The sequence below is a fragment of the Rattus norvegicus genome, chromosome 9, assembly GCF_021556685.1.
Source record: "Rattus norvegicus strain SHRSP/BbbUtx chromosome 9, alternate assembly SHRSP_T2T, whole genome shotgun sequence".
Lineage (NCBI taxonomy): Eukaryota > Metazoa > Chordata > Mammalia > Rodentia > Muridae > Rattus > Rattus norvegicus.
Genome location: NC_141542.1, coordinates 126,401,063 through 126,413,748, shown reverse-complemented (window position 1 = coordinate 126,413,748; position 12,686 = coordinate 126,401,063). Strand labels below are relative to the sequence as shown.

Sequence of the window (12,686 nt, the reverse complement as noted above, 5' to 3'; positions counted from 1 at the left end):
CAGAAAAGTTCCTCCTGTCACATAATAGTCAAAACACCAAATGCATAAAACAAAGAATATTAAAAGCAGTAAGGGGAAAAGGTCAAGTAACATATAAAGGCAGACCTATCAGAATTACACCATATTTCTCACCAGAGACTATGAAAGACAGAATATCCTGAGCAGATGTCATACTGACCCCAAGAGAACACAAATGCTAGGCCAGGCTACTATATCCAGCAAAACTCTCAATTAACGTAAATGGGGAAACCAAGATATTCCATGACAAAACCAAATGTACAGAATATCTTTCTACGAGTCTAGCCCTACAAAGGATAATAGATGGAAAAGCCCAGAAACTATACCCTTGAAAAAGCAAGAAAGTAATCTCCTTGCAAAAAAACCAAAAGAAGAGAGACAAACATTATTCCATCTCTAAATACAAAAATAACAGGAAGCAACAATCATTATTCCTTAATATCTTTTAACATCAATGGACCTAATTCCCCAATAAAAAGACAGACTGACAGACTGGATACGTAAAGAGGACCCAGCATTTTGCTGCATACAGGAAACACACCTCAGAGACAAAGACAGACACTACCTCAGAGTAAAAGGCTGGAAAACAATTTCGAAGAATATGTTCCCAAGAAACAAGCTGGAGTAGCCATTCTAATATCGAATAAAATCGATTTTCAACCAAAAGTCATCAAAAAAGATAAGGAAGGACACTTCATATTCATCAAAGGAAAAATCCACCAAGATGAACTCTCAATCCTAAATATCTATGATCCAAATACAAGGGCACCTACATTCATTAAAGAAACCTTACTAGAGCTCAAAGCACACGTTGCACCTTACACAATAATAGTAGGAGATTTCAACAACCCACTCTTACCAATGGACAGAAATTAAGCAGAGACATAGAGAAACTAACAGAAGTTATGAACCAAATGGACTTAACAGATATTTATAGAACATTCAATCCTAAAACAAGGATATACGTTCTCAGCACTTCATGGTACCTTCTCCAAAATTAACCATATAATCGGTCATAAAACAGGCTTCAACAGATACGGGAAGATAGAAATAAACCCTTGCGTCCTATCAGATCACCACGGACTAAGGCTGGTCTTCAATAACTACAATAATGACAGAAAGCTCACATATACGTGGAAGTTGAACAATTCTCTACTCAATGATAACTTAGTCAAGGAAGAAATAAAGACTTAGAATTTAATGAAAATGAAGGTACAAAAAATTCAAACTTATGGGACACAATGAAAGCTGAGCTAAGAGGAAAACTTAAAGCTTTAAGTGCTGGCGAAAAGAAACACGAGAGGGCATACATCAGCAGCTTGACAACACACCTAAAAGCTCTAGAACAAAAGGAAGCAAATACACCCAAGAGGACTAGAAGGCAGGAAATAATCAAACTCAGAGCTGAAATCAACGAAGTAGAAACAAAAAGGACTATACAAAGAATCAACAAAACCAGGAGCTGGTTCTTTGAGAAAATCAACAAGATAGATAAACCCTTAGCCAGACTAATTAGAGGACACAGAGAGTATATTCAAATTAACAAAATCAGAAATGAAAAGGGAGATATAACAACAGAATCTGAAGACATTCAAAAAATCATCAGATCCTACTACAAAAGGCTATATTCAACAGAACTTGAAAATCTGGAAGAAATGGACAATTTCCTAAACAAATACTAGGTATCAAAGTTAAATCAGAAACAGATTAAACCACTAAACAACCCCATAACTCCTAAAGAAATAGAATCAGTTATTCTAAGTCTCCCAACCAAAACGAGCCCAGGTCCAGACGGGTTTAGTGCAGAATTCTATCAGACCTTCATAGAAGACCTCTTACCAATACTATCCAAACTATTCCACAAAATTGAAACAGATGGATCGCTACCAAATTCCTTCTATGAAGCCACAATTACTCTAATACCTTAACCACACAAAGACCCAACAAAGAAAGAGAACTTCAGACCAGTTTCCCTTATGAATATCGATGGAAAAATACTCAATAAAATTCTGGCAAACAGAATCCAAGAACACATCAAAACGATCATCCTTCATGATCAAGTTTACTTCATCACAGGGATGCAGGGATGGCTTAATATTCATAAATCCATTAACGTAATCCACCATATAAACAAACTCAAGAATAAAAAACACATGATCATTTCATTAGATGCTGAGAAAGCATTTGTCAAAATTCAACACCCCTTCATGTGAAAAGTCCTGGAAACATCAGGAATTCAAGGCCCATACCTAAACATAGTAAAAGCAATATACAGAAAACCAATAGCTAACATTAAACTAAATTGAGAAAAGCAATCCTACTAAAATCAGGGACTAGACAAGACTGCCCACTTTCTCCCTACTTATTGAATATAGTACTCAAAGTCTTAGCCAGAGAAATCAGACAACAAAAAGAGATCAAAAGGATACAAATGGGAAAGGAAGAAGTCAAAATATCACTATTTGCAGATGATACGATAGTATACTTAAGTCACCCCAAAAGTTCTACCAGAGAACTTCTAAGCCTGATAAACAATTTTAGCAAAGCGTTTGGGTATAAAATTAACTCAAACAAGTCAGTAGCCTTCCTCTACTCTAAGGAGAAACAGGCTGAGAAAGAAATTAGGGAAATGACACCCTTCACAATAGTCACAAATAATATAAAATACCTTGGTGTGACTTTTATCAAGCAAGTGAAAGATCTGTATGTCAAGAACTTCAAGTCTCTGAAGATAGAAATCAGAAGATCTCAGAAGGTGGAAAGACCTCCCATGCTCATGGATTGGCAGGATTAATATAGTAAAAATGGCCATTTTGCTAAAAGCAATCTACAGATTCAATGCAATCCCCATCAAAATTTCAACTCAATTCTTCCTAGAGTTAGAAAGAGCAGTTTGCGAATTCATTTGGAATAACCAAAAACCCAGGATAGTGAAAATTATTCTCAACAATAAAAGAACTTCTAGGGGAATCACCATCCTTGACCTCAAGCTATATTACAGAGCAATAATGATAAAAACTGTATGGTATTAGTACAGACACAGGCAGGTAGATCAGTGGAATAGACTTGAAGACCCAGAAATGAACCCACATACCTATGTTCACTTGATCTTTGACAAAGGAGCTTAAACCATCCAATGAATAAAAAAATAGCACTTTCAACAAATGGTGCTTGTTCAACTGTAGGTCAGCATGTAGAAGAATGTAAATCAATCCATTCTTATCACCCTTAAGTCCAAGTGGATCAAGAACCTCCACATAAATTCAGATACACTCAAACTAATAGAAGAAAAAGTGGGGAAGAGTCTTGATCACATGGGCGTTGGGGAAATTTTCTTGAATAAAACACCAATGGCTTATGCTCTAAGATCAAGATTCGACAAATGGGACCTAATAAAACTGGAGAGCTTCTGTAAGGCAAAGGACACAGTCATTAGGGAAAAAAAAGGGGCAACCAACAGATTGGGAAGAGATCCTTACCAATCCTACCACTCATAGAGGACTAATATCCAAAATACCCAAAAATCTCAAGAAGCTAGACTCCAGAGAGCCAAATAACCCTATTAAAACATGGGGTACGGAGATAAATAAAGAATTCTCAGCTGAGGAATATTGAATGTCTGAGAAGTACCTAACGAAATGCTCAACATCCTCAGTCATCAGGGAAATTCAAATCAAAACAACCCTGAGATTCCACCTCACACCAGTCAGAATGGCTAAGATCAAAAACTCAGATGACAACAGATGCTATCGAGGGTGTGGAGAAAGAGGAACACTCCTCCATTGTTGGTAGGATTGCAAACTGGTACAACCACTCTGGAAATCAGTCTGGAGGTTCCTCAGAAAATTGGACATTGCAGTACCTGCGGACCCAGCTATACCTCTCTTGGGCATATACCCAAAAGATGCCACAACATATAACAAAGATACATGCTCCACTATGTTCATTGCAGCCTTATTTATAATAGCCAGAAGCTGGAAAGAACCCAGATGCCCTTCAACAGAGGAATGGATACAGAAAATGTGGTACCATTACAAAATGGAATACTACACAGCTGTCAAAAACAATGACTTCATGAAATTCAGAGGCAAGTGGATTGAACTAGAAAATATCATCCTGAGTGAAGTAACCCAATCACAGAAAAAAAAAAAAATATGGTACGCACTCAATGATAAGTGGATATTAGCCCAAAATCTCGAATCACCCAATATATAATACACAGACCACATGAAGCTCAAGAAGAACAATGACCAAAGTGTGGATACTTCACTGCTTCTCAAATGGGGGAACAAACATATTCATAGGAGGTGATATAGAGGCAAAGTTTAGAGCAGTGACTGAAGGAACAACCTTTCAGGTCCTACCCCACTTGTGCCCCATATATATATACAGTCACCAATAGTATATAAGATTGATGAACCTAAGAAGGGCATGCTGGCAGGAACCCAATATCAATGTCTCCTGAGAGACACAGCCAGACCATGTCAAAAACAGAGCCGAATGCTAGCAGCAAACCACTGAACTGAGAACGAGATCCCATTTTGGGGAATTAGAGGAAGTATTGAAAGAGTTGAAAGAGCTTGCTACCCATGAGAACAACATTGCCAACCAACCAACCAACCAACCAGTGTTGGTTCAGTGTCTCAGGGACTGAACCACTACCCAAGACTATATGTGGACAAACCCATGGCTCCAACTGCATATGTAACAGAGGATCACCTTGTTGGACATCAATGGAAGGAGAATCCCTTGGTCCTGCCCAGATTAAAGCCCCTTGTAGGGAAATGTGCGGGAAGAGACAGTTAGGGGGGCAGTTGGGGCGAGGAACCTCCTTATAGAAGAACGGGAGGGGGATGGTACAGGAGGCTTATTTCCAGGAAACTGGGAAAGCGAATAACATTTGAAATGTAAATAAAAATTATCCAATAAAGAAAAAAGAAATAAAAAATATCTAATATGAAAATACTGGGTTTCCAGACTGTTAAACTAATTCTTTCTTCTTTTCATCTCTTGCTTTTATTTATTTTTATTTGTTTGTTTATTACTTGAGATAGCTTTAATATTTCTCTGCTTAATATTGAATTTTTTTATCCTGTTGAGTCATTCTGTGTTACTCCCTTTTTAAACCATTATGTTCCCATTACATGGATTGAATCCCTTTGTTCTGTGGGGGTTATTAGTAGTAGTAGTTTTCTTCTTGATAGTATTTTTACATGTCCACAGATAATGGGCCTTCCTGCCGTCTTTTGCTGGGGATGAGGAAGACATGTGACTGTGCTCTGTGATGACGAACAGTGATCTGGGGAACTTGGCCAATCTCCACAGATCTCTTGTTTGTGTTCCAGTTTCATTATCCCTTGAATATACTGTTGTGTGATTTACTTTGGCCTTGACTTTGTTGGTATTTAAGGATTTCTTGCCTAGTCCACTAATGCTCAGTTTCGTTTGCCCGTGTGGTCTTCAGTGTTCATTTTTCCCATTTGTTTTGTAGATTTAGCTCTCATAAAGTCTGTGGTGTCTGTAGACAGGTGTGAGTGGTGCGCTTTCTTCAGGCAGAAGGGCCCACAGATGACTGACCTATGTCTAATTAATTAGTATGTGCAGGTGTTTCTCCTGCATGTGTCTGTGCGGCATATTTGTGCCTGGTGCCCACGGAGGCCAGAAGAGAGCTCTGAGACCTTGTGTCTGTAGTGACAGGTGGTTATAAGCAGCCATGTGGGTGCTGAGAATTGAACCTGGGATCTTACCTTACCCACCGAGCCATCTCTCCAGCCCCAAGGTTTTATTTGTTAAAAGTAATTCTTGTTCTGGACATCTACTTCATAGTGAAGCTTTGTTATATTTTAAATAAGTTTCTGGTGAACCAGTTAGGGTCCAATTTTTTGACTAAAAATTAAGCTTTTTGTTGTTAGTTTTTTAGGGTTAATACTAGGAAATCACAAAAGCTATGTGTAGACTCAACAATAGACATAAAATTCATTTTCTACAAACTAATTTCATCTCATCTCAGAATTTACATAGCAAAATTAGTGGTTGAGCAATTTCTCTAACTTTTAAGGGACGGGCTGCTTCTATTCTTGACCATTGTGTATCATCTGAAAGCTTTTTATTTACAGTGCTTATTACTGGTTTGAAAGGCTTATTAACGCACAGCCTCCTGGGTGTCACTCAAGAATATCTTCATGTATGCTTCTTTGTATTGCGCATTGAATCTAGGGCCTCGTGGATGTTTGGCGAGCCCTCACCAGAGTGATATCTCCAGTGATCTTTGTTTTTGGACAGGATCTCAATAAGGTGCCTAGGCTAACCTTGAATGATTCTAGCTAGACAGCTTCCTGAATGTCTGTGTCAGTAGGTCTGGCTATAATAGTTTCTGATTCAGCATGTTTCAGGATGGATTAAGTTTTATTTCCAGCTAATTTCAAGGGGCAGTTGAAACTAGTAGCCTAGAGACCACACTTTGGAACTAGAAGGCTCAAGGATAGAATGTAAGCTCAGCGATAGAGTGTACTCAAGGCTGAATTGACTCTGTGCACACAGGAATGCATATATGTATTTACATTGAACAAATGAGACAATATGAGTAGATCACTTTCCCCTTGGATTTTAGTTCCTTATTGCGTGTGTTACAGTTATCTTCTGTTATTTTTTGTTGTTGTTGTTGTAAACTTATCAAATCCATTCATAGTTTATGAAAATTGTGTTTTATCTTAGAAATTCTTTATTAAGGGCATAGGTGTCCTTCATTATAGACTTACAATTTGACAGCTTAGAAACAACTTTAGGAAAAAAAATTAAAAAAAAAAAAAGAAACAACTTTAGGTTTGGCATATGTTATATACCTATTTATAATCTAGCCTTCAGAAGTTAGATTGGAGGATTGCAACAAGTCTAGTGGCAGCCTACATAATGGGACTGTTTCAATGATAATAGGAACAAAATTAAAGACACACTTTAATATCTACCCCCTGAGTTTCTATACTTATTTTTACATTTTGGCTGATGGCGCTACTTAAATTTTTGCACAGATCTTTTTAAGCATTTGTTTTAGTTTTAATTATATATAAGTATGTTGGTATGTGTACAAGTACCCACAGGGGCCAGAAGAGGGCACCAGATATCCTGAAGCTGGATTTACAGGCATTGTGAGCTATCTGACAGAGTGTTAGAATAGACTTGTGTCCTCTGCAAGAGCAGTGAGGTGCTTGACTACTGAGCCATCTTTATTCCTTGCACAGATTTAAAACACATCTTTACTATTACCCTCATAAATGGGTCTATTTCTGACCTTTAATAAATTATTAAATAAATTAGATGAAGTTTTATAAATTAGATAAATTACTAGGTAATTAATTTCTTTTCCCTTTTGTTTTGTTAAAGAGGGCAAGCCAGAAAAGTTTTCGTTTGGTCTTCTGGACTCTCCTTTCCGTGTTGGAGTTCCATTTAACATTCCTCTGGAGTTCCAGGATGAATTTGGTCACACTACCCAACTACTATCTGATATTCAGCCAGTTCTTGAAGCAAGGTAATTGAAGGATTTATTTGTGTTTTGGTTTGTATTTGCTGAGTATTTGGTCTTTCATGTGTAAATTATGTAAGATTAGCAATGGTATTTTGATTCTAGGGGATTTATTTGGCCCCAGGCCCTCCTCTGAGACTACAATGTCATATCTAAATCACTTCGAGGAAGTATATGTAGATCCTGTTGAAGTAGTTGGGGTCTTAATCCATTTCCTTTTGCAAGCCTGAAGTGTTATTCTATGGCATTTCTGTTAGTTGTTTGCTGAGTGATGATAGTTGAGGTCTAGAGGACAGTTCAGTCAATAAACTACTTACCTTGTAAGCCTAAACCCAGGTAACTGGACTTATGTTTGAACATGGAAGATACCGTTTCTTTTCTTTTTCTTTCTCATCTTTATTAAATTGGGTATTTCTTATTTACATTTCAAATCTTATTCCTTTTCCTGGTTTCCAGGCCAACATCCCCCTAGCCCCCACTCCCCTAATATATGGGTGTCCCCCTCCTCATCCTCCCCCCATTACCAACCTCCCCCCAACAATCCTGTTCACTGGGGGTCCAGCCTTGGCAGGACTAAGGGCTTCCCCTTTTACTGGTGTCCTTACTAGGCTATTCATTCCTCCCTATGCAGTTGGAGCCCAGAGTCAGTCCATGTATATAGTCTTTGGGTAGTGGCTTAGTCCCTGGAAGCTCTGGTTGCTTGGCATTGTTGTTCATATGGTGTCATAAGCCCCTTCAGCTCTTTCAGTCCTTTCACTGATTCCTTCAACAGGGATCCCGTTCTCAGTTCAGTGTTTTGCTGCTGACATTCGCCTCTGTATTTGCTGTATTCTGGCTGTGTCTCTCAGGAGAGATCTACATCCAGTTCTTGTCAGTCTGCACTTCTTTACTTTATCCATCTTATCTAGTTTGGTGGCTGTGTGGGCCACATGTGGGGCAGGCTCTCTCCCAAGGTTATTCTTGTTCCCCTTTTAAAGAAGGAGTGAAACATCCGCATTTTGGTCATCCTTCTTGAGTTTCATGTGTTCTGTGCATCTAGGGTAATTCAAGCATTTGGGCTAATATCCACTTATCAATGAGTGCATACCATGTGTATTTTCTGTGATTGGGTTACCTCACTTAGGATGATATTTTCTAGTTCCATTCATTTGCCTACGAATTTCATAAAGTCGTTGTTTTTGATAGCTGAGTAATATTCCATTGTGTAGATGTACCACATTTTCTGTATCCATTCCTCTGTTGAAGGGCATCTGGGTTCTTTCCAGCTTCTGGCTATTATAAATAAGGCTGCGATGAACATAGTGGAGCATGTGTCTTTGTTATATGTTGGGGCATCTTTTGGGTATATGCCCAAGAGAGGTATAGCTGGGTCCTCAGGTAGTTTAATGTCCAATTTTCTGAGGAACCTCCAGAATGATTTCCAGAATAGTTGTGCCAGCCTGCAATCCTACCAACAATGGAGGAGTGTTCCTCTTTCTCCACATCCTCACCAGCATCTGCTGTTGCCAGAGTTTTTGATCTTAGCCATTCTGACTGGTGTGAGGTGGAATCTCAGGGTTGTTTTGATTTGCATTTCCCTTACAGCTGAAGATGTTGAACATTTTTTTTAGGTACTTCTCAGCCATTTGGCATCCCTCAGCTGTGAATTCTTTGTTTACCTTTGAACCCCGTTTTTAATAGGGTTATTTGTCTCCCTGCGGTCTAACTTCTTGAGTTCTTTGTATATTTTGGATATAAGCCCTCTATCAGTTGTAGGACTGGTAAAAAATCTTTTCCCAATCTGTTGGTTGCCGATTTGTCCTAACCACAGTGTCCTTTGTCTTACAGAAGCTTTGTAGTTTTATGAGATCCCATTTGTCGATTCTTGATCTTAGAGCATAAGCCTTTGGTGTTTTGTTCAGGAAATTTTCTCCAGTGCCCATGTGTTCGAAATTCTTCCCCACTTTTTCTTGTATTAGTTTGAGTGTATCTGGTGTGATGTGGAGGTCCTTGATCCTAATGGACTTCAGCTTTCTGCAGGGTGATAAGCATGGATCGATCTGCATTCTTCTACATGTTGACCTCCAGTTGAACCAACACCATTTGCTGGAAATGCTATCTTTTTTCTATTGGATGGTTTTGGCTCCTTTGTCAAAAATCAAGTGACCATTGGTGTGTGGGTTCACTTCTGGGTCTTCCAATTCTATTCCACTGGTCTATCTGCCCGTCTCTGTACCAATACCATGCAGTTTTTATCACTATTGCTCTGTAATACTGCTTGAGTTCAGGGATAGTGATTCCCCCTGAAGTCCTTTTATTGTTGAGGATAGTTTTAGCTATCCTGGGTTTATTGTTATTCCAGATGAATTTGCAAATTGTTCTGTCTAACTCTCTGAAGAATTGGATTGGTATTTTGATGGGGATTGCATTGAATCTGTAGATCGCTTTTGGTAAAATGGCCATTTTTACTATATTAATCTTGCTAATCCATGAGCATGGGAGATCTTTCCATCCTCTGAGATCTTCTTCAATTTCTTTCTTCAGAGGCTTGAAGTTCTTATCATACAGACCTTTCACTTGCTTGGTTAAAGTCACAACGAGGTATTTTATATTATTTGGGACTATTATGAAGGGTGTCGTTCCCCTAATTTCTTTCTCAACTTGTTTCTCTTTTGCGTAGAAGGCTACTGATTTATTTAAGTTAATTTTATACCCAGCCACTTTGTTGAAGGTGTTTATCATGTTTAGTAGTTCTCTGGTGGAACTTTTGAGTTCACCTAAATATACTCTCTTATCATCTGCATATAGTGATATTTTGACTTCTTCTTTTCCAATCTGTATCCCTTTGATCTCTTTTTGTTGTGTGATTGCTCTGACTAGGACTTTGAGAATTATATTGAATAAGTAGGAAGAGAGTGGGCAGCCTTGTCTAGTCCCTGATTTTAGTGGGATTGCTTCAAGTTTCTCTCCATTTAGTTTAATATTAGCTACTGGTTTGCTGTATATCGCTTTTACTATGTTTAGGTATGGGCCTTGAATTCCTGATCTTTCCAAGACTTTTATCATGAAGGGCTGTTGAATTTTGTCAAGCACTTTTTCAGCATCTAATGAAACGATCATTTGGCTTTTTTCTTTGAGTTTGTTTATATAGTGGATTACGTTGCTGGTTTTCCGTATATTAAACCATCCCTGCATGCCTGGGATGAAGCCTACTTGATCATGATGGGTGATCATTTTGATGTGTTCTGGATTTGGATTGCCAGAATTTTATTGAGTATTTTTGCGTCAATATTTATAAGGGAAATTGGTCTGAAGTTCTTTTTCTTTGTTGTGTCTTTGTGTGGTTTAGGTATAAGAGTAATTGTGGCTTCATAGAAGGAATTTGGTAGGGCTCCATCTGTTTCAATTTTGTGGAATAGTTTGGATAGTATTGGTATGAGGTCTTCTATGAAGGTCTGATAGAATTCTGCACTAAACCCATCTGGACCTGGGCTCTTTTTGGTTGGGAGACTTTTAATGACTGCTTCTAGTTCTCTAGAAGTTTTGGGGTTGTTTAAATGGTTCATCTGTTCCTGCTTTAACTTTGGTACCTGGTATCTGTCTAGGAAATTGTCCATTTCCTCCAGATTTTGAAGTTTTGTTGAATGTAGGCTTTTGTAGTAGGATCTGATGAGCTTTTGAATTTCCTCTCATTCTGTTGTTATGTCTCCCTTTTCATTTCTGATTTTGTTAATTTGAATACACTCTCTGTGTCCTCTAATTAGTCTGGCTAAGGGTTTATCTATCTTGTTGATTTTCTCAAAGAACTAGCTTTTGTTTCTGTTGATTCTTTTAATAGTCCTTTTTGTTTCTACTTGGTTGATTTCAGCTCTGAGTTTGATTATTTCCTGCCTTCTACTCCTCCTGGGTGTATTTTCTTCTTTTTGTTCTAGAGCTTTTAGGTGTGTTTTCAAGCTGCTGACATATGCTCTCTCCTGTTTCTTTCTGCAGGCACTCAGAGGTATGAGTTTTCCTCTTAGCACAGCTTTCATTGTTTCCCATAAGTTTGGGTATGTTGTAACTTCATTTTTGTTAAATTCTAAGAAGTCTTTAATTTCTTTCTTTATTTCTTCCTTGACCAGGTTATCATTGAGTAGCGCATTTTTCAACTTCCATGTATATGTGGGTGTTCTTTCCTTATTGTTATTGAAGACCAGCTTTAGTCCTTGGTGGTCTGATAGGACACTTGTGATTATTTCTGTCTTTCTGTATCTGTTGAGGCCTGTTTTATGACTGAATATATGGTCAGTTTTGGTGAAAGTACCATGAGGTGGTGAGAAGAAGATATATCCTTTTGTTTTAGGATAGAATATTCTGTAAATATCTGTTAACTCCATTTGGTTCATGACTTCTGTTAGTCTATGTCTCTGTTTAATATCTGTTTCCATGATCTGTCCATTGATGAGAGTGGGGTGTTGAAATCTCCTACTATTATTGTGTGAGGAGCAGTGTGTGTTTTGAGCTTTAGTAAGGTTTCTTTTACGTATGTAGGTGCCCTTGTATTTGGAGCATAGATATTTAGGATTGAGAGTTCATCTTGGTGGATTTTTCCTTTGATGAATATGAAGTGTCCTTCCTTATCTTTTTTGACAACTTTTGGTTGAAAATTGATTTTATTCGATATTAGAATGGCTACTCCAGCTTACTTCTTCAGACCATTTGCTTTAAAGCTGTTTTCCAGCATTATACTCTGAAGTAGTGTCTCTCCTTTGTGAGTTGTGTTTCCTCTAGGCAGCAGAATGCCGGGTCCTCATTACATATCCAGTTTTTTAATCTGTGTCTTTTTTGGGGGGAATTGAGTTCATTGATGTTGAGAGATATTAAGAAATAGTGATTGTTGCTTCATGTTATCTTTGCATTTGGAGGTGAGGTTATGTTTGTGTGCTTTTCTTCTCTTTGTTTTGTTGAGAAGACGATTAGTTTCTTACTTTTTCTAGGTTGTAGCTTGCCTCTTTGTTTTGGGCTTTGCCATTTATTATCCTTTGCAGGGCTGGACGTGTAGAAAGACATTGTGTAAATCTGGTTTTGTCATGGAATATCTTGTTTTCTCCATCTATGTTAATTGAGAGTTTTGCTGGATACAGTAACCTGGGCTGGCATTTGTGTTCTCTTAGGGTCTGTATGACTTCTG

The 12,686-nt window shown here is 38.1% G+C and overlaps 1 protein-coding gene across 5 annotated transcripts in view; it reads left to right on the top strand.

Annotated features, from left to right (window-relative positions):
• Smchd1 (structural maintenance of chromosomes flexible hinge domain containing 1) overlaps positions 1-12,686 on the top strand; it is a 148,414-nt gene that overhangs the window by 65,498 nt on the left and 70,230 nt on the right. For all 5 annotated transcript variants that reach the window (XR_015628698.1, XR_015628696.1, XR_015628697.1 and 2 more), the window contains 1 exon segment: positions 7,399-7,543. Coding sequence is in view for 1 of the 5 variants with exons in the window: in NM_001447330.1 (NP_001434259.1) it covers positions 7,399-7,543 (145 nt within the window). In the remaining 4 variants the exon portion in view is untranslated.